The 22,352-nt window shown below is 43.4% G+C and overlaps 1 protein-coding gene across 2 annotated transcripts; it reads left to right on the top strand.

The window, feature by feature from the left end:
• Positions 1–1,409: 1,409 nt before the first annotated feature.
• On the top strand, positions 1,410–19,101 carry LOC125287156 (transmembrane protein 150A-like). Of its 2 annotated transcripts, none has more exons than XM_048232712.1 (8): positions 1,410–1,637; positions 2,022–2,231; positions 4,654–4,701; positions 6,964–7,050; positions 8,632–8,699; positions 11,611–11,738; positions 16,113–16,290; positions 17,611–19,101. In XM_048232712.1, the coding sequence occupies exons 2-8, from the start codon at positions 2,167–2,169 to the stop codon at positions 17,868–17,870; spliced, it is 834 nt and encodes a 277-aa protein (XP_048088669.1). In that variant the 5' UTR covers positions 1,410–1,637; positions 2,022–2,166; the 3' UTR covers positions 17,871–19,101. The 2 variants fall into 2 exon arrangements, with proteins under 2 accessions (XP_048088669.1, XP_048088668.1); XM_048232711.1 differs by having other exon boundaries at positions 1,410–1,642.
• The last annotated feature ends 3,251 nt before the right edge of the window (positions 19,102–22,352 follow it).

Below are 22,352 nucleotides of genomic sequence, written 5' to 3'. Positions count from 1 at the left end.
TCTCCGATGACGCGTCCATAATGCGCGCTGGCTGCGTTTTGAGGCTAGTGCAAGACGGCGGGGCTTGGATTTAAACATGTAAACAATTTCATCATAGATTGCTTTCAGGAGCTTCTGGGAAATGGAGTTGCCTTAATTTATTTAGAGAGTGAATAAACTTATGAAACAGAGAACTATCGTCATGTAATCCACTGATTTCAACAATGTAACTGTATTCTAATTACCAACTATAACTTGTAACTGTATCGGAATACAGTTACTCATAATTTGTATTCTGAATACGTAACGCCAGTACATGTATTCCGTTACTCCCCAACACTGCACACAAGACCTATGAAAATATTACAAACAAATGAAAATGAAGGAAAGAAAAGAAAAGAGAGCATGGGCAAGAATGGTTAAGTGTGCAGTCACCTGATAAACCTGACAAGCAGAGTCGTGAGCGGTGTATTGTGTTTGTTTTGATTAATGTTGACAGGTCTGGTTGCTGATTAGCCACTTCTTTAGATTGGATTTGAATATATAGAATTGATTATAATTAACTCAACACCATGACAAACATAATCACACAATAGACGAGTATACAAATCATTATGTAAATCATGTTGTGGCCTACTACAGTATTATTACATTATTATTGCATAGATGGTCATTGAATAGGTTTCAGGATGCGCAGTGGAGCTATTTTAAACATCATCCTCAGTTGATTAATTAGGAACGTATTCTAGTCTCGTCATCCATATTCACGCCATGCGTTTTGCTTTGACAGCCGCGCAGCAATTTAAAATTGTAATCGGGCTTAATAAAACAGACAGGTCATACTTTTGTTAAAGGTTACTCTTGGGAATGATGCTTACTGTATCAGAAGGAACTGTGAACATGGACCTGACCAAAGCGCACGTGAGCAGCCTCGTGAGTAATTGTACCAACTCTCTGTAGCACCCGCCTCCCGTGGTCATTTTAACTCAAAAAACAGTATGTTAGTGTCACCACCCACTAAACCGCAGTAGACCTACTTAATTAAACAGTGGTTATGTCTCCGATTGCTCCACCAACTTTCCCTTACTGTATTTGAACTGTAGACTACAACTGAATTGAAACGGTTGTAGCCTAAGTAGCTTAAACCATTATTTTTCTACGGCTGAACTTGGTAAAATGAATGAACAAAGACTAAAAGTGTAGGCCTAGACTGGTTATGGGTACCAGGATATTTTAAACATCTCACAAATTTAACTCACACATTAACTCAAAGACCCTGAATCATAAACACTAGTCTGTCTAGGATCCGTCTCACTTCCGATCAGAGAGCTAAACGTTTGGGAAATCACTCTTCTTTCAAAGAACCTAATGCAATGCAGAGGGGAGGAGTTTGGATTTGGGGGCTGTTGCTGAGACAAGCCACGTTTTCAAGCAACCCAGATCCCGCGTTTGTGTGTGTGAGAGAGTGTGAAGAAGAGATAGCCCACCTACACCTGGATTATCACTCACGGAACAAACTAGCAACATTTCTGGACAGACACACAGCATACTCTTGCAGAAGTCGTAGAGGAACATTTTTATGTTTTGTTTTTGGAATTTTGTTTTGTTGTTGTTTTTTTAAGTCAAACACTTAAGAACATATCTGCATCTTGAGACAAGTAAGGTAAGTTGACTTTGACTATCATCATAATTACATATTACATGCAGGCTGTAATGTCCTAGTGTGGTCCAGTTTTGTTTATGATGTGTTGAAGTGGTGTAGTTTTAAAATGGAACGACAATTTGAGGATGAAAATGAGTGTTAAATGTGCTTTGTGCCAACAAATGGTATTTTTGCACTTTCGTGTTGGCTACTGTAGTCATTAATAATAACATATAATTTACAACAAACAGTATTACAAAATCACATGATTTGAGGTACACAGACATGCATGTGGATAATGTCAAGCACTTACCCTGATTTTGAGCCTAACCTACCCACATAAATATGCAGAATGTAATAATCAGTCGCTCATTTATTCCCCTTTTCTTTTGCACTGAAGGTTAATTCAGTGAAAGCATATCATGGGTTGGCCACTTCAGGTTTTATAATCTTCAATCCAATTCGGACCAAACGTTAAAAGACGCACCGTGGCCCTGTGGGGACCCTGACGACGTTCCTTGAGAGAAGCTGAAGATTGACTGGCCATGTCTTTCTGGGTGATCTTACCCATCAGTTTACCTGTCTTCACCATCACAGGAATTTGGGTGGTGTAAGTTCACATCTTTGCTTTCATTATCATGTACCGTGTTTGTGTAGTAGAAAGACTGGAAACACCATACTTAGATAGTCAGTATACAGACTTCACGGGTCATTGTCATGTCATCACCCAGCCCCTAACCCTATAATGTTAACCAAGTTGTTGTTAACAGTGTGTCAATGATGTTTATTTACAATAAGCATCTGTAGATATGAGAGAGCAGTAAAGTGATCCGAAGTGAAGTAAAGTGTGACCAAAAGACTCTAGAGTGGATGGGTTTATGACTGGCACCTGTTCCTTATTATTTAAAGCACAGGGCAGATGACAGCCAGCTGGCTTGATAGCATTGCTTGTTGTGTATCATTGCAAACTTTTGCAAGACTTGTGGCATAAGCTGTTGTTAGCTAATAACACTGGTATGCTGCCATGCATCTGTGTATATCTAAAGGCGAATGCACACCTGGCCGACTTCAAAGCACATGGTGCGTTTACTGGCTGTCTGTTGAGTCCTGCTGGGTCACTTTGTGTTGGCTGTGTGGACGGAAAAAACGTTGCTCTACTATGCATATAGCAATGACTGTATGCAGTGATTTCAAAGGTTGTGGGTTTAATTCCTATCGCTGAAAATTCATCGTCATTCTTCAGAGCTTAACTTTGATTTTTGGCTTAGACTTTTAGAAATACAAATGTTACTCCTAAAACAGTGTGCAATTAACACATTCATGGAATTCTCCTCAGCAAACTAGCAAATTCCTCAACACAATTCTCAAACATTTGGCAATGTTTATTTTATTTATTTATTTATTATAAAATTTCCCTCGGGATGGCTTGAATTTCCCTCAGGATGAATAAAGTATCTATCTATCTATCTATCTATCTATCTATCTAAGTTTAGCTCAGAGGAATAGTAACCTGTGTGCAATAACATACAGTATATATTAAATGGATAAAGTTACAGTAAATGACTGCAGTTGAGTTATCTAATATAGGGGTCATTTCAACATGCTGAGTCTTCACAGATTGAGCATCGGCTCTTCCTCTGCTCCTTGGTTAGTTGCTGTTGAGAGTGTGTGTGTGTGTGTGTGTGTGTGTGTGAGAGAGAGAGAGAGAGAGAGAGAGAGTGAGTGTGTCTGAGGGAGAGCTCAGGCTGGCACTAAAGCCATACTTCATCTCAGCCTTCAGCAGAGTATGCTGCTTACCTTTGGACAAAAAAACCTTGCTAACATAAATATTAAGCAGAGATGTAAAGTGTTGCTCTTCTTTGGAACAAGCCTTCAATTATGGGGTTCTCTGCATATAGCTATTGTACTTTTCAAAAATAATTAATGGAATTATTTAAACACAAGCAGAAAATACAGCTCACATTTGCACTTGTTTGTGAGTAACATTATTGTGAGTACAGTTGGCGGCTGATTTTATTGTGTATGTCTGGCTGTGTCTGTGAACACCTGCAGTATATGACCCAAAGACTTTATATAATACCTGTGCCTTTATCAGGCCATAGAATATTCTGGAGGAGAGGACATCTAAGGAATGAAACACGTTACACACTGTTAGAAAAGCAAGAACATCGTTATAGAGTCACTCAACTCGGCAGGGAGTTAACTGTCCAACTCTTACTAACTGGCTAAGAAGAAGGCAGTCTGCTAAGATATGCACACTCAGAAGTTCACAAGTGAGCATGCTAACTGGAATTTGAAGACAGGAAACAGGACTACAACCACAACCGATTTCCAGCACAGATATTCAGTCAGTCTCTGTTATGGGGCATGTGCTGGGTTGGCAGTTAAATTCTTATCTTGTGAGAGTTACATAGTGACATCTTACCAATTGAACTGTACCAATGTGCCTAGCACATTCATCCTGTATGTACACACACACACACACACACACACACACACACACACACACACACACACACACACACACATACAGACTCATCAGTTTGTGTTAAATATTTTACTCCTACAAAGTATTACTTTGAAAAGTTGATTTGAATATAGTACAGCTTAATAGTTACTGAAATCAGTTAGTTAGTCATATCAGACGTATGAACAGGCGTTAGTGTTTGACAGGGTCTGATGTCATGGGAGAGTAACCTGCAGCACAGACAGGTCGCGAGTTTCTCCAGGACCCCAGCTGGGCTTGGCACTAGGACAAAGTTGAGGCCAGGTTGAGCCACAAATCCATGCAGACAGGTTAATAAGAAATCTCCAAGATCTCTCCCTCTCTCCTCCTTTCTCTCTCTCTCTCTCCCCCTGTCTCTTTCTCTCTCTCACACACACACACACACACAAACACATGCACATGCACACACCATGCATTCGTGATACATATAAATATGCACACACACACAGACATGGTCTCATCTGCACACATGTGATGATTTATGTGATGATAAGACTGAATCTAATGTATTTTTTTCCCTCGGCAGATACGCCATGGCTCTGTACAACCAGCATGTCTGCCCAGTAAGCAACTGGTGAGTTGACAGTTCATCACATTTCTCCCGACACATCAATACTGACCCCTGTCTCGTCTGTGATCTTTGCCTTGCTCGTTCAAACAAAGAGATTCAGATCCCCCCCTTGGATGTTTGCGGAGATATTGATCCTAGTAGTCTTGATGCAACAGATCCACAGACTGCCTATTCATGTTTGAGCCAGTTTGGTGAGATTGATATAAGGCAAAGTAGAGCTTCCAACTCCCAGTCTTTGAATCTCTTTGCTCTGGCTGATAAATGATAACACTTTTAAGATAGTGTCCGTCTTATGTGAAAAAGAAGAGTTTGTGATGATCTGTCCTTATCTGATCTCATGGCCTCTCCACTCCTACTTAGTATACAGATGACGCTTTAGTGTGCGACTCTACAAAGACAGGGTCTGGGGTGATGTGAGTGTGACAGTCAGGGGTCAAGGTGTGTGGAGAAAGAGGCGTGTATTTGCAAAGGCCAGCGTACAGTGGCTTATGAGTAACCCCAGGTTACGGAGTCTTTCTGTACAGGTGACGCACGTCTTGACCGACGCACATCTTGACGCACATTCTGAAAGGGCCAAGAAGAGCCAAGAGAGTGAGTGGACCTGTGATTGGCCAACTTACTAGGCTAACATAGCTGAACTTGTGAAGAATATTAAAGTAATTTGTTATAATAATGTAATAGTAACAGAAGACTTTGCTCTAACACTTGGCATTAACACTTTTGGGGCAATTTCATGGTACTGTTATTGTACATGGTACTGTGACTGTGTGACAATGTAAATCATACATCAGCGGTGAGAACAGCGCCCCCTACATCAGAGGATGGAACAACGCCTGGGTCGACTCTGTGTTGTGAAAAAGACAGAGGCCCCTGGACAACCACAAACTCTCCCCCTTGTAAACGTCACAACAGCAATATGTCTTGATGACAGGACACATTTCCTGAGCTTGACTTCCACCCAGTGTCAAAGAGCACAACACACCGCAACGACAACACAAAGAGGGACACAAGAATAGAATCCAAGAGGATGTGTGTGTGTGTGTGTGTGAGAGAGAGAGTGTGTGCGCGTGCGTGCGTGCGCGTGTGCATGCGTGTGTGTATGTATGTGTGTGCGTGTGTGTGCTCCCCCACCCAAACATAGCCTGTAGGCAACTGCAAGTCAATGTTTCTTACATAATCGTGTAGCTTTGGGAGCATTCTGAATCTGCTCTGTGAGGGAGTCTCTGCTTTAGTTCTGATTATGCAGTACCATTTATTCACTGTCAGAAACACAACTGAGGAAGTACTGCACATCTGAATGACCGCCCAGTAGTCCAGCTGACCAAGCAAGGTGTTCCCAGGCTTGAAGCATGTTGAGTCTTGACCGGAACCACTCTCAGCAATGCTAAGCACTCACTTCTGTTAACGTTTCAAACAAAACAGAGAGCTAGCTCGTCCCTCCCTCCCGCTCCTTCCCATGTAATTGAAACTGACATGAACGCGCATCTCGTCGGTGATTGGCTGGAACAGTTTGTTAGGTTTCATGGTCCAGGCTGGACCAGGCTGTTTTTGTTGCCATTTTTGGAGCTTGGGCATTTTTTTGCAATGTATTTAGGGGACAGACAGCTAGCGGATTGTGAGGACATGTTTGCTGTATGTGACAAAAAATGTTTTAGCTTAAAAACCGCGTAACGTGACTTAAATCACCTTTAACAGAGTGTAGTGTGTCCTTTAGTGGTGACACTCAGTTCTAGTAAGTAGATTCCAGTTTGGCGAACACTGCTCTCTCTCTCTCTCTTTCTCTTGTTCTTTCTCTTTCTCTCTCTAAAAGAGCATAGTGCCGATTAAAGCAACACTGTGTAGCTCTTAAACTCATTCTGCAAAACTATTTTAGATAATACACTAACTTATGGAGAATCGCATCTCCGGCATTGACAATTTGTAGTTTCTCTGTCGCTCTGTGTCTATCTCTGTGTGTGTCTCAGTGCCCCGGGGGTTTAGTCTCAATACTGAGAATGATTAGTCACTCAGTGATCACAGATATCTGTTGATATGATCAGGTCTGTGTTATTGTGTTACTGTGACTATTTGCTCAGTGATGTTTATATGACAGTATGTGGGGGTGTGAGACTGCAGCTGTTTAAGAGACCGTACTGCTCAGGCTTAGTGAACAATGGGCAGTGGTTATGGGATGTGTATCTTCTTGTGCATTTTTCACATGTTGATGTAAATAAAGATAAAAACTTGTGTGTGTATGTTTGTGTGTGTGTGTGTGTGTGTTGGCAGGTTTTATAACCAGTCCTGTGAGCAGCCCCTGCACTTACAGACTGATCCAGTACTCTGCTGTACGCTGGATAATGTACCACTCATCAGGTAAGAGCTAGGCCCATTTTAAATCTAAATGTAAAAGTGCTGGTCTGGGAATATATATATATATATGTGTATATAGATATACATATATATATATATACATACATAAAAACTGGGATCAAAAAGCTTAAGAGATCCTTTCACTATCCTTTCCCTCTCTCTATCTCCTTTTACTCAAGCCTCTCTCTCTCTTTTTTCTCTCACTCTCTCTCGTTTCTCGTCTCTCTCTGTCTTTTTCACTCTTGTTATCTATTTGACAGGCTTTCACATGTTTCTGGGTCTCAGGAATTCTCAGGATGAGACCTCTGCACTATGGCAGGATGTTTGCATTTAAATGTGCATGTCTCTGTTTGTGTGTGAGACAGAGAGAGAGAGAGAGAGAGAGAGAGAGAGAGAGCGTGTGTGTGTGTGTGTGTGTGTGTGTGTGTGTGTGTGTGTGTGTGTGTGTGTGTGTGTGTGTGTGTGTGTGTTTTAACAGGCCTTTTAAGGATAATCTTGTCAGCAGAAACTGAGAATGTAAACAATCAGTGTTATTGTTCTTTAAAGAGCCATTTGGGCTTCATCCTCAGCCTATGACCCGAGGACCTAAGATACCTTTAGCCTATATTTTACCGCACTTATCACTTTACAGTGCTGGGCTGGAAAGCTATCTGAGAACCAAGCCTTTGAAAGCACTGTCTGAGTAAGGCCACATATAGGGAAACTGTCTGTTTAGTGGCCTACTTTAAGCTTTGTGTTATCTGATCTTGTGGTTAGAGAACCTTTTGAGAGTGTTGGTCCTGTTCTATACTTGTGTTTACAGCAGGATTGTAATGTAGCTGAGGCAGTTTTGTGTGTGTGAGCAATGTGCATGTGCATGTGCATGTGTGAGTGTCTGTGTGTGTGTGTGTGTGTGTGTGTGTGTGTGTGTGTGTGTGTGTGTGTGTCTGCAATCCATGCTTCAGAGTGTTGTGCCGTCTCGCTGTGTGGTCTAGTCCAGAAGAACTGTTTTCCTTCCCAGCATTCCATGGGAGCAGGAAGTGGTGTGGCATTGGTACAGCTCCTGTTGTGAGGGGCATGGCTCCAGGGCACATGTTAAATCCTGGCATGGGCACAGGCGCCAGCCCACCTTCCCACTCACCCTCCAACCTCTCATCCTCCCTCTGTGCTGTATTACAGAAACGGCTCCTCACAGGTTCTTAAGGTTCTCAGAAGGTTCTTAAGAGTTCTCTTCACAAATTAACCCTCGGAGGAACCATTAAGAGACCATAGAGGGTGCTTAAGGGAAACCTTAAGGTCTCTATATACAAATCAAACCTCAAACAGATCTGCAAACACGTTTTATTGTAATGTTATATGGAGCGACTGTGATGCTTCCTCTATGTACATACTGCTGGCAGGTTCATGGTCTTGGTGTCAGTCTCTGACTGGAGATGGTGGACATGTCGGTACTGTTCCTGGATAGATGACAATGACCCAGCAGCTTCATAGATTTTGTATTAACAGGAAAAGGATAAACCATTTTAACATCTCTCTCTCTCTCTCTCTCTCTCTCTCGCTCTCTCTCTCTATCTCTTCTCTCTCTCTCCCTCTATCTCCCTGCAGTAAGTGTGGAGCTCTTCCACCTGAGAGCTGTTTGTTCAGTCTGATCTGCAGCACTGGCTCCTTCATGGGTAAGAAAGCCCTCACACACACACACAAATACACACACACACACACACACACACACACACACACACACACACACACACACAAACTCGAGTCACACTCACACATACACACACACACACACACACACACACACACACACACACACACACACATCAATACTCTCTGTATTACTATTGATGCTACTGACCCCTGCATTAAGAATTTTCATTCCAAAGTTCACAGGATGCAGGCTTCTGGGTCAGACCCCATTGGAAAGATAAGGTGGCCAGTGTGAGCTAGTTAAAACTAGTAGCCCATCTGTCTGGGCAACCTAGTCTCATTAGCGAAACGTTTCCCTGGGAACGTTTTCGCAGACCCAGCTAAACGTACCACCAGGTACATCTCTGAGGTGCAAAATGGCCAGCGGTGGTGCTAAAGAGGGATGTTTAGACATTGTTTACTACAATTAGGTCTGGTCGAACTAGAGCTTAAAAGTATTCTTTTGTTACCAAACCAAAGCTTTTAGTTTTAATAGTGATTATTTCTCGCTAAGTTTTACAAAATATATGGACACAAACCCTGAACTTAGTTGTTAATACAGGAATACTGCCGTCTATGAGTTTGCTTTGTCATCTTGGCGCATGACCGGACTCTAACCTTTGGTTTGGTAACCAAAGAATACTTCTGTACTCTGCTCAAGTACGATCTACAGTAGTTAAGGTAGTTATTGCTAACATTCAACCACAACTCTCTCATCTCAATCACCCATTTCGTTTACACTCAGCTGTCCTCTTCAGGGTGGCATTTACATTTAGTCATTCAGCTGACACTTTTATCTACAGTGGAACAATCAAGGTATAGTGTAACTAGGACATGTTAGTGCAGCATGTGGCAAATCTGGTTGTGAACACTGCAACACAGCTGGATCATAGCCCCCAGTAGGTCCAAACATTTGCGAGAGAGAGAGAGAGACTTGTCTGGTGTGGTCAGATATGCTGTTAGAACGCCATGTCTGTTCCCTGGCTGTTTAAAGTAAGCCATGCAGAACAAGTGACTTTGACCCTTCTAAATTGAATTCAGAAAAAAATATTAAAACATGTCTTGCAGATGGTGAAAACTGTTGTTTTTTTTTTGTCACAAATAAAAGGAAAGGGATTGTGTGTCAACTCAATGACGTGTTTCCCACAAATCTATGCATACTTGAACATCTTGTCCAAAGTCAGTGTTTATGTAGCAAAGCCCCCAAAAAGTCCAGTTTCCTCAATTTAAGTCCAGGAGAGTTCAGTTTCCCGCCTCTCAGGCCGATAGCCGATGGCCTCTGCCAGGTTCCACTCCATAACCTCTTCTATGATGAGTCAGAACATTCCAGAACCCTCCTGAAAGTTTCATCAAGAGTCAGACTTGCAGATTTCGCATTTCGTAACATAAGCCAGTTATGAAGAAAATGTTGATGCAATTCCTCTGCGATTGTCATTCTTCTGGTGCCATTTTTTATGTTTTTTTTTTTTCTCCTTCTTTGGACCGACTGCTTGAGCATCAACTCGTCTTAGCTGTTTATTGTTTTTTTTTTCTGTGCAAGAACACATTCAAACAGCTTCTTGCATAATCCCAAGCATTGGCACAGGTCCCAGATCAGATAGCAACAGGCAGACTTTTAAAAATGTCCAAGACACAGCAACCCACCCCTTAGGTGAACACAGTGAAATAATGGTGCAATTAAACAGTTTAAATAAGCAATGCCCCCCCCCCCACCGTGAGGAACGTTTGAGGAAGACGGTACTCCCACTTTTGCGGAACAGTAGTGGAAGTAAGTCTGCTGGTGGCTGACAATAGACAAAGACGTCCTGGTCACTGGTCACGTAGTCACCACCCTCCTCACATCACACCCTACAGGCTAAGTCACAATGGAGGTCTTGCAGGAATACAAAGCTTCTGCTGCTATTTGTCTTCTTGGGGAAAAAACATTGCATGTAGTGTTCCGGTGTTACCTAATCTAAGATGCGAGGCTGATTTGGGAGCACAGATATTAGATTCTTTTGTTCTATTATTTTCTATTTATTTATACTCGTAATTTGTTCAAATATATGTGTGTGTGTGTGTGTGTGTGTGTGTGTGTGTGTGTGTTATTTTAGCAGTGTGAGCATCTGTGTATGTGTGTGTGTGTGTGTGTGTGTGTGTGTGTGTGTGTGTGTGTGTGTGTGATTACCATAATATCCTGTCAGACCTTTGCAATTTTCACCTGCTGAGAGCTGATTCACCTTTACGAGGCGCAGAAACAGAAGCCTTTTCCTTAGTCTTTTCCAAAACAACCCTCATGGGTGATCTGCTCTCTCAGTAGACTCACTACATGAATCCCATAAGAGCCAGCTCTTTCCACCACACAACCGACTGCATGTGTGCAATGCAACACACAGTCCAGATCTCGGAGTTAAAATTAGTTTCCAACTGTGGCTGACTTCTGTGATTAACATGTCGCAACACTGAAACGTAGCACTTAAATGGAGCACTGAACGGTATTATGAGACAGCTGCTGAGCTAAGATACATAAGATACAAACCGATAAGAAGTGCATGTAGATGTTCACCTTTAACCCCTTTTCCCTGTCCCCATCTGACATAAACTCTCTCTCTTTCTCTCTCTCTCTCTCTCTCTCTCTCTCTCTCTCTCTCTCTCTCTCTCTCTCTCTCTCTCTCTCACACACACACACACACACACACACACACACAGACATACACAACTGCATATATACAGAAAGACAGTAACACACACACACACACACACACACACATGCATACATAAGAAGAGACGGTAATGCAATACGCATGCACATGCACACACACACACACACACACACACACCCCAACTGTAGCGATTTAGTTTTGTGTTTGCCACTGTTGCATTACTAATTGTTGCCCCCCCCCCCCTCTCTTTCAGTGATGCTGATAAGTCTGCTGCGGTACGCCCATGTGATCGACAAGCACCAGAACTGCATACTCAACACAGCCGGTCTCTCCACTGGCTGGATGTGTGCCACAGGCCTCATCATGGTGGGCCACTTCCAGGTGAGAAACACACACACACACACACACACATACACACACACACACACACACAGACATGCACACCTGAATGCACTCCTGAATGCACTACACATAGACATACTGTACCTGAGCATGCTTTGCTGTAATACACCTGAACATGCTATAGGCTAATACTCTTGATCACACATCACAATAAACTTGAATGCACCTGAACTTGTGACACAAGTACACCTGAACAAGATGCACACAAGTACACCTGAATGAGATGCACACAAGTACACCTAAACAAGCTACACACAAGTACACAAGCACACCTGAATGAGATGCACACAAGTACACCTGAACAAGCTACACACAAGTACACAATCACACCTGAATGAGATGCACACAAGTACACCTAAACAAGCTACACACAAGTACACAAGCACACCTGAATGAGATGCACACAAGTACACCTGAACAAGCTACACACAAGTACACAAGCACACCTAAATGAGATGCACACAAGTACACCTGAACGTGCTTTAGTACCTTGTACAGTATAGTATGTTTACAGTAATGCAGTATGCTTTGTGAAATTATAAAAGATAACAGAGTGAAAATCAGAGGTCCACTCCACATGTTACTGGACTGTAACTGAGTGTCTACCCTGATCACCCTGAGAGTGTGTATTCAGCTGTAGGCTGACCGGCTGAGTTCAGAGCAGACAGCAACATTGATTAGTCCCATATGGATGTGCGAAGACCACTTCAGAGCACTTTAGGCCAAGCTATTGCATAATATTATTTTTTTGTCGACATCAAAGCAATAGACACACACACACACACACACACACAAACACACACAACCCCTTTACGGTTATCCTACGTGGAGAAATTCCCCCCTCCATGTCCGACAATTGTGTTTTGTTTGGAAACCATGGCGCACTCTGGGTTGATGGTTTGTTCTTGTGTACCTGCTGGGTCTTCTGCTGTGCTCTTTAGCTTTTCCTGTTAGCATTTCACTCCATTTGTATCTGCTACAGGCCTACAACAAGAGATCCTTTCGCAGGCCAGCATTACTGATCTGAATTTAATGCGGGCGGTCAGTGGACAGGTAGCCAGTGGAGCTTGACGAGCAATAGAGTCTTCATCCGCCCTTTTGGTTTGACAAGACGCACCGCTGCATTCAGGATCATCTGTAAAGGTGTCACTGTGCCATTAGAAGGCTGTTACAGCAGTTTCAGATTCAGTCAAGCTCCTTTAAAGATAAATGAATAGAGGCAGAGCACAGAGATTTGCAGTGTAGCGATCTTTTTCTGTCCAGTAGGAAATGTGTCTTCATTGCATACTGGAACAAACAGATATTCTGCTGTCCTACGGGTATCATGGTTAGTAGTCAGTAAACAACTGTTGTCTGTTGTTTGTTGGCTTTGTTTGTGTTTTGATTAGACCCAGATGCAGTCTCCAAAAACAGAGCCGACGTCTATGGGCCTTGACACCACTTATTCTGGCCTGTTCTGCAGTGGTGCTTTATAACTAAATACGTTCTGTAATCTAAACCAGACAGCAGTTTGTGCTTCGGGGTGGCAGGGTGGATGGGACGGTGTGTGTGTGTGTATGTGGGCGGGGGGTTGTCAGTGCAAACATCCCTCCATGTGCCACCTGCTGTGGCTGTCTGAACAGTCACACTGTGAGGCAGGCAAGGTGTGCAACCCTTAAATTATTCCCCCAGTGGACCTTACTCACAGTGCGTGACTCTTAAATCCTTCCCCCCTGGGCCTTACAGGAGTGTGGCCTCTGGTCTCTGGCCATGTTCTTAGTTAGGACCGAGGCTGAGCTTCTTTCTCCATCTCCTTTCATCTGAAAACACTAAAGGCTGGGTCACAGAATGGAAAATGGAAAGTGGACAATGATAAAGAATGGAGAGAGAGAGAGAGAGAGAATAAGGTTATGGAGTTATAAACTGATGCTGACCTAACAAAAAAGAGTGTTAACAAGATCTCCCCCAAAAATATAAAAAACAGACCAAGAGAAAAATGGGAAGTGGCGCGTTTGATCCTCATACCCCCACTGAGTCCACGGCCTCTGTAGACCTTCCAAGGACATCACATACGATGGAGGCAGGAATGTCGGCGACAGGAGATCTCTTTCATGGAACATTTTCCCTAAACACAGTGTTCAGGAACCCTGTGTCGGAATCTTGCAAAGGCTTTGAGGCGTGCTGTGCATTCCAGGTCTTATAAGGACATGGACTCTGTGTTTTTAAAGGGTGATTTTCGAGAAATGTGAAGGTTTTCATCTCAGTGGAGAATTAGCTGTTAGCATCCCTAGTGAAGTTTGGCTAACCAAAACTTGTGTCAGACCAGGGTCATATCCACCTAAGAACCAGGTGTTGTCTGAAATTTGACAATTGCAGTTCAGTTCAAGCATGTCAGTTTTGATGATTGCTGAATTGAAAACCCGGTACTTCATTTTATGAAGACTTATTATGTATTTATGATGTTAAACCAAGCAATGTTGAACATTTGCCGGAGGGCAATTTTCCCTGTGCTCAGTGTGTCATAGGGAAGGTCCGCTCCTTTTTGTTGAGGAGGTTTAGGCCTCCTTTCCCCTCACTGTTCAGTAGAGGCCAGGTCTGCCATGTTACAGGGCAAAAGAGTCAGTCTAGACTAACCCAGTCTAGAGTAAAAACTCACCCAAAGTCCAACCACTGGTCCACCATAATTCTTTTGGGGTTGTCTATGAGAACATGTTAGTGACAAGGTGTTACAGTAAAAGCCATTCATACAGTATGTCTCTCTGTCCTTGAGGAGGGCCGCAGGTTATTGACCTGTACAGCAAACTTGGGTGTTCAGAGGTGAACTAAGGCCCCCCGTGTGTCCCAGGCATGTGAGCGGCAACCTTCAGGTTACACAAACACCAGCAGCCTCGTCTGAAGTGGACTGAGGGAGCCACCACCTCTGACTGATAACATTTGGTTTTAGATCCCCTCATTTTTTCCACCATATTCTGACATTTTCTTGATTAAACAACTTATCGGTTGATCGAGGAAATAATCAACAACTTAACTGACTGAAAAAGCACCCTGTGGAATAGTACACCTCTCTTTTCACTCCACTATCCTCCTGTGCATCTTTTTCTGCTGCTTCCGTTACAATTTTGCCGGGACCAATCACAAGCTGGCTTATCCACCTGGCGCGCTATTGGCAGGTTTAAAACGATGACGATAGCGGGAGAGCCTGGAGTTTTCGTGTCGTTCTGCAAACGTCACCCGGTTCGTTGGTCAGATTGGTGAATGACTATCCAATTGCGTACAGAGTCATTTGAACTATGCCCGTTGATCACGTCTCTTGTGCAGTAGAAAATACATAGCGGACTCCCCAGACCAATGTTCAATCTTAAAAGATTGAGCTTGGTCTGTTGAAAGCCAGACTAGTTTGGACCGGATGCTTAGAAGAAATTGCTTAGTTTGTTGGCTATGAGAAGTGTTGCCTAGAGTCTACTGCAGAACCCTGTATTTCATGCCTGGACTCTGATTGTATCCTTGTATCCTTGTACCCTTGATTGTACTTCCTGGATCTGCCTGTTTATGGGCAATAAATCCTATTTATTTTGTATTGAACTGCTATCTCCAGCCACCTGCTTCCCTCAAACACCACCACATTCTACGTGTGTGCAGGTCTGTGCAGGGTCAGAGGTAGTTGTACAGGTAGTTATAACCCCCAAACACACACACACACACACACACACACACACACACACACACACACACACATGCTTCACCCATAGGCCACAGCCCAGTTAGCATTGAAAACCAATAAAGTAACACCGCTACAGTCATGAGTCAGACTCTTACATGTTAACCCTGGCTAGTCTGGGTAGAAATTCTGGGCCAGGTAACCCCCACCTCTAGTGGTCTGTTGACCCCTTTCATAGCTTGTCATCCCCCCAACACACACACCAAGACCCCTGGAAGTTGGGTTAGCCCCTTGAGCCGTGGATCTGCCCAAGGTTTCTTCCTTGGTAAGGGAGTTTTTCCTTGCCCCTGTTGCTCTTTGGTGCTCCTTGTTGGTGCCCCCCAATCCCAATCCTCCCCCCACCTTTCTTATGCAGCAATGCCACATAATCTACTAAACCCCTCTTCTACTGCCCCCCATAAATGCACAAATAGGCTGACACCAGACATAATTTCACTGCATTTTTTACTTCCAGTAACTATATGCATGTGACAATAAACTTCCTTGTATCCTTGTATCCTTGTATCCTTGTGTGTGTGTGTGTGATAAATCCTGCACTTCGGGACTTATATATAATGTGTGTGTGTGTGCGTATTTTCTTAGGTGGACGATACGGAAATCATTCACTAAGTAGGCTACCTGATATATGACGTGTGTGTGTGTGTTCTATTCCTCAGGTGGACTATGCTAAAATCCTGCACTATGTGGGTGCAGGTGTGGCGTTCCCCACCAGCATGCTGTTTGTGGGAGTCCAGACGGCACTGACCTACCGGCTGGCCAAGGCCCAGGCAGACTATCACATCGCCCACATGAGACTCACTCTAGCACTGCTGGCCTTCGTCTCTCTAGTGCTCAGTATCCTTTACAGCAGGAGTGTGTGTGTGTGTGTGTGTGTGTGTGTGTGTGTGTGTGTGTGTGTGTCTGCATTTGAGTATGTATGTGTATGTGTGTGTGAGAGAGAGAATGTGTGTGTGTGTAAGAGAGAGAGAGAGAGAGAGAGAGAGAGAGTGTGTGTGTGTGTGTGTGTGTGCGTGTGTGTCTTTGTGTGTGCGTTTGTTTGTATGTATGTGTTTGTGTTTGTATTTGTGTGGTGCAATGGTGTCCATGTGACTTCAGTGTTTATATGTAAGATGAGATTGTTTTTGTGTATGAGATTGCATTGCTTCTGTGTGAGTCTAATATGTTTGTGTGTAGATGTAGATCGGGTGGTGTGTGTGTGTGTGTGTGTGTGTGTGTGTGAGATTGTGTGTGTGTCTATGTGTAATGGGACAAAACAACAACAAAAAAACATAGAATCTCCTTCTAGAAAAAAGTACAGAGCAAAAAATAGAGTGATTCAGCAGGAGAAAAACATTCCACAGTTCTAAGAAAAAACTCCCTGTCATGCTTTTAGCATTACAGCTTGCGCAATGGAGGAGGAATGGAGGAGTGTTGAAGTCATTCATAACGTGAGTGTACTCCGCTGTGGTTCTATGCCATCACAGTCAGGACAAACAGTTCCCAGCCGTCCAAGTGTTTCCAAGAGTATGTTGGCTTCTAATCAACTGATGTTAAGCTGTGCCCTGTCTTTTGTCGCCTCCTATTGGTAAAAAGTAACATTGAGGAATAAAATGATCATAGGGTGCTTAATTGTATATTTCAGTTTTTAGAGAGTGTAGGCTTATACAATGGGGATTCTTTTTGCCAATAAGCAATATGGTATTAACGTTTCTGAATGTATGTGAGTGTGTGTGTATGTGTGTGTGTGTGTGTGTGAGAGAGAGAGAGACAGTTGACTGTTTTTTTTTTTTCAAAGTATATTTTTGGCCTTTTTATGCCTTTAAAGAACGACAGGAAGTGAGTGGGAGAGAGAGTCGGGGTGGGATCCAGAAAGGACCACGGGGCGGGAATCGAACGCCGGCGTACGGTGCAGGTGCCCCAGCCAGTTGCACCACAGCTGGGGCCTAAATTGACTGTTTTTTAACAGGCGCTTTTATCTAAAGTGACACCGACTCGAGTTCAATTATCAATTATCAAGCGGCGACACTACTGTTACTTCACCACGCTCATGTGTAGATGTCTGTGTATGCATTGATGTGTGTATGATTGTGTGTGTGTGTGTGTACATATGTACTATATGTATGCATGATGTCTGATGTATCTGTATTCATGGAGCCTTAACCAGCGCCTCCCCAGGTGGTGTATTCTTCGTCCAGGAGAGCTACGTGCTCCAGCACGCTTCCGCCATCTTTGAGTGGATCTTCGCCATCATCATCATGATCTTCTACGGCTCCTTCGCCTTCGAGTTTGACAGCGTGTCTAGTGACACCATCATGGTTCTGGTGCAGGGTGGTTCTAGCAGAGGAGATTCTAGCCTGTCGGTGATAGAGAACAAAGCATCCATGATGAATGGAGGATCTATGCACCTGTCTCCTGAGGGCGTCGCCATGCTGTAGAACACCCAACCATTGTGAGGTCACAAGGGCCTTGACCAGTCACATGACAGCAAAGAAAGAAGGATAGAAGAATAAGAGCCAATCAAGTGGTAACTGACATTCAGGTTGTCCAGAGATTGTCTGACCCATCAGGGCGATATAGGGAGATATTGGTGATAACGTTCCTGGACGCCATGGCTTTTCCGCTGGACACATGGTCAAGACATATTTCTTTCTCAGGAGTTGTCTCTTGCATGCCAGACAAAGGCTCACCCACAAGGGCATTGGACCCACAGCACAGTATGTGAGATGCCGTACTGTTGCATTTTGTTCTCCCCAGTAAAATCTCCATAGGAGTGCTGAGCTAATAACCTCAGTGGAACAGATGTGCGTGTGAGAGCCTTAAACACACAAAATGTATATGACCTTTACATGACCTTGTACGAAGAAAATGCAAACACAGATGTGCCAAAGTGCCTTGGGAGATCAAGCTTGAAAGGGAAAAGACCAAAGTGCTACACTACAATTGCCTATTGCTTTAACAACCAAAATATTCTCAAACACAGTTTATTATACCTCTTCATTCTTTATCATTATGTTATCCTGGGATTTCCTGAATATACTGTATGCATCTGTTAATGCATTATTGTCTGTTCATAACAGATTTTGATTATATAATTTATTAAATTACTGGATAATGCATATTAAATGTGAGGGGATGAAGGACTCAACCATAATATGCCCCAAGAATGCTATAAAGAACTGGTTGAGTTGTTTTTGTTTCTTTTTTTTTTTTTTTTTTAATTTTATACAGATTATTTTATCCAAAAGAGTTCTGACATATCTGCCAATTGCTGCACAGCAGGTCTAGATATCATAAAAGTCAATACAAAAATGTAGACCTATCCTATGATATATTCAGACCTTCAGGTATTTGAGATGTTTTTGAGCATCACGTTTTAGTGTTTTCTCATACCAGAACTGGACCAGACATGGTCGTGTCCAATCTGAGTCAGATTTACTACATTCTTAAAACAAATATGTTGTTCCTATCTTGTTCCTACACAGATGTGTTAAAAAACAATTCAAGTTGTGGTTTTTTTAGGTTTTTTTTTTTAACGCAAGTTGAGTTATTTTCCACACATATTGTGTAAGAAATAACACAGATAAGTGTTAAAAACAATGCAAGTTGTTCCTATGTTCCTTTGCAGAAGAGTGGTTGCTCAATCCCACTAAAATAAAAACTGTTTATTCAGAAATGTGTTGCCCTCTCCTTCACTGTCACCCATGAACTCTCCTTCACTGTCACGTCTGAACTCAGTCGTTTCCCGGGTAACCACAGGGAGAGGCTCTGGCAGCGTTGGGCTTCTTCAGTGCCAAGAGTTTGTACTCTTCTTGCTGTTGTGGAACACTTTCCTGGCTATCATCACCACGCATCACGACAGGCAATGCCTTCCATGTATGTGGATGAGTGTAACGAATGAACCTCAGACTCAAATGCAGCAAGCAAATTAATTTAATAAAGTTCACATAGCTGGTCACAAATCCAATAAACAATCCAAGGGAGAATCCAAAGAGTAATCCAAGTTCAGGCAAACAGGTCAAAAACGAGAGTTCAGAATCAAATCTTAGGCTATACAGGCTTAGTAGAGTCACAAACAACAATACCTCACGTTGGTGTGAGGTGCTCCAAGTGAATATAAAGGGTGAGGTTAATTGGTGATTAGTCCCAGGTGTAGCTAAAACTCCGGGGAAGCTGTGCAGGGCTGAAGTGGGCGTGTCTGTTCAGAACGTGCAGCCTGCACAGTCTCAGGTCTTACTTACAATGAGTACTATGTGTAGGCTACAAGAAAAGAAGTCAAGTCAAGTCGGCTTTATTGTCAATTTCTTTACATGCACTGGTCATACAAAGAATTGAAATTTCGTTTCTTACTTTCCCATGCAGACATAGACATACTTTAAATACAGACATAGACATACTTTAGACATAGACATAGCCATAGACAATAAAAAATAAAAATATACAGACATACCACATACAGACATTAAAGTGCGAGACTGAAATATAGAACATATATCAAAATATAGAAATATAGAACATATATATAAAAACATAGAGGTAGTTGTGTTGTATATTTACATAGTCCTAGCGTAACCTTCTGACAGAGTAGTAGTAGCAGCAGCATTGTGGCAGAGTGATAAATAACATTGATAACATTTACATGAAGTTTAAACTTGTGCTTGTGTGTGTACTGTATATTTACATTGATATGCAGTCATTTCAAGTATATCAGGCTTGATATGAAGCAGCAAGACGTTAGGCTGCGCAGTCACAGTGCAGTTCTACAGGGCGGTCCTGGGGGGGGGGGGGTTGTTGGGGGGTTAGGGTAGACAGGATCCTAGGGTCCTAGGTTCCTGGCTGGCTGGTGGGTGGGGGGCTGTCAGTGATGGGAGAGTGGGTAGAGTGTTCAGCATCCTGATTGCTTGGTGGATGAAGCTACTTGCAAGTCTGGTGGTGCAGGAGTGGAGGCTCCTGTACTTCTTTCCAGAGGGCAGGAGGCTGAACAGTTCGTGTGCAGGGTGGGTTGTGTCCTTGACAATCATTAGTGCTTTGCGGGTGAGGCGGGTGGTGTAAATGTCCTGCAGGGAGGGGAGTGGTGCTCCAGTGATCCTCTTAGCTGTGTTAACAATGCGCTGGAGGGTCTTCCTGTTCTGATCTGTGCAGCTTCCGCCCCACACTGTGATGCAGCTGGACATGATGCTCTCGATGGTCCCTCTGTAGAATGTGGTCATGACGGGAGGCGTGGCACTTGCCTTCTTCAATTAGCGCAAGGAGTAGAGGCGCTGCAGGGCTTTCTTCGCCAGTGATGCTGTGTTGGTGGTCCAGGAGAGGTCGTCGCTGATGTGCACCCTCAGGAATTTTGTGCTGCTCACTCTCTCCACAGCATCTCCGTCGATGGACAGTGGTGGCAGTTGTTTGTGGCCTCTCTGAAAGTTGACAACAATCTCCTTGTTCTTGCTGACATTCAGCAGGAGGTTGTTGTCTTTGCACCATTTAGCCAGCAGGTCTACTTCTTCTCTGTAGTGAGCCTCATCGCCCTTAGTGATGAGGCCCACCAGTGCTGAGGTTAGATCCGCAAACTTCACCAGATGGTTGGAGCTGTGAGTGGTTGTACAGTCATGTGTTAGCAGTGTGAAGAGCAGGGGGCTGAGCACACACCCTTGAGGGGCCCCCGTGCTCAGGGTCAGAGTGCTTGAGGTGTTGTTCCCGACACGTACTGCTTATGGTCTCTGCAACAGGAAGTCCAGCAGCCAGTTGCAGAGGGAGGTGCTGAATCCTAGCTTGTCCAGTTTGCTGATGAGTTGTTGTGGTTTTATGGTATTGAATGCTGAACTGAAGTCTATGAACAGCATTCTCACATATGAGTCTTTATTGTCCAAGTGGGTGAGGGCTGGATGGAGGGCAGAGCAGATTGCATCCTCTGTGGATCGTTTGGCTCGGTATGCAAACTGGAAGGGGTTCAGGGTGGGGGGTAGGGTGGCTTTGATGTGTGACATGACTAGCCGTTCGAAGTACTTCATGATTATGGGCGTGAGTGCTACAGGACGGTAGTCATTGAAGCATGATGATGAGGATTTCTTTGCCACGGGTATGATGGTGGCAGCTTTGAAAAGTGATGGGATGACTGCTTGCTCCAGAGAGGTGTTGAAAATGTCTGTAACACCCACATGAAAAAGAAGCAATAGACTCAGGAGCGCTCAAATGTTTGAGATGAATCCCTACTGCAGCTCCACATGTCTCAGCCATACACACTTACTGTCAACACAAGAGCTGACATTCTCTGTTGTTTTTTCACGAATATTCAGTCAGCAGTTATTTACCACTTAGTTTGTAGTTTATGTAATGTGATTTAAAGGAGAATTCCGGTGTGATATTGACCTAAAGTGTATTGAAACATGATACCGAGTGTGAACTATGTCTCATAGCCCATCTCGGCTTGTCCCCTCCACTCCAAAATCTGGCGCTAGTTAGCCGATGCTACCAACAGCTTTTTCAATAGTGGTGCTTCGGCATCGGGCTAGCCATGCAAATAAATCACTGTTTTACACCCATTTACGAGGCTCAATGTATCTCCACACTTCATTGGTAGACTTCGAGGGGCCCTGACATTAAAAACGAGACATTGAGAACTTTGAAAAAGCACTGGTAGTTTACTTACAAGACGATTTATACAGACAGTATCTTCACAAAGTTTAGCGTTTGCAGCCATCTTGAATTTAGTCACGATAAGTCGAGCAACGAGTAAGAATGAACAGGTATGATAAAGGATCAGATTCCAAAAATAATTCAGTGGAAATGCATGGATTCCAGTTTCTTCCAGTAGCAGCAACTAAAAAATACATTAAGCCTCGTAAATGGGTGTAAAACAGTGATTTATTTGCATGGCTAGCCCGATGCCGAAGCACCACTATTGAAAAAGCTGTTGGTAGCATCGGCTAACT

Source organism: Alosa alosa, chromosome 22 (assembly GCF_017589495.1).
Source record: "Alosa alosa isolate M-15738 ecotype Scorff River chromosome 22, AALO_Geno_1.1, whole genome shotgun sequence".
In the NCBI taxonomy this organism is placed as follows: domain Eukaryota; kingdom Metazoa; phylum Chordata; class Actinopteri; order Clupeiformes; family Clupeidae; genus Alosa; species Alosa alosa.
The sequence above is the reverse complement of the archived record's forward strand: the minus strand, read 5'-3'. Positions and strand labels throughout refer to the sequence as shown.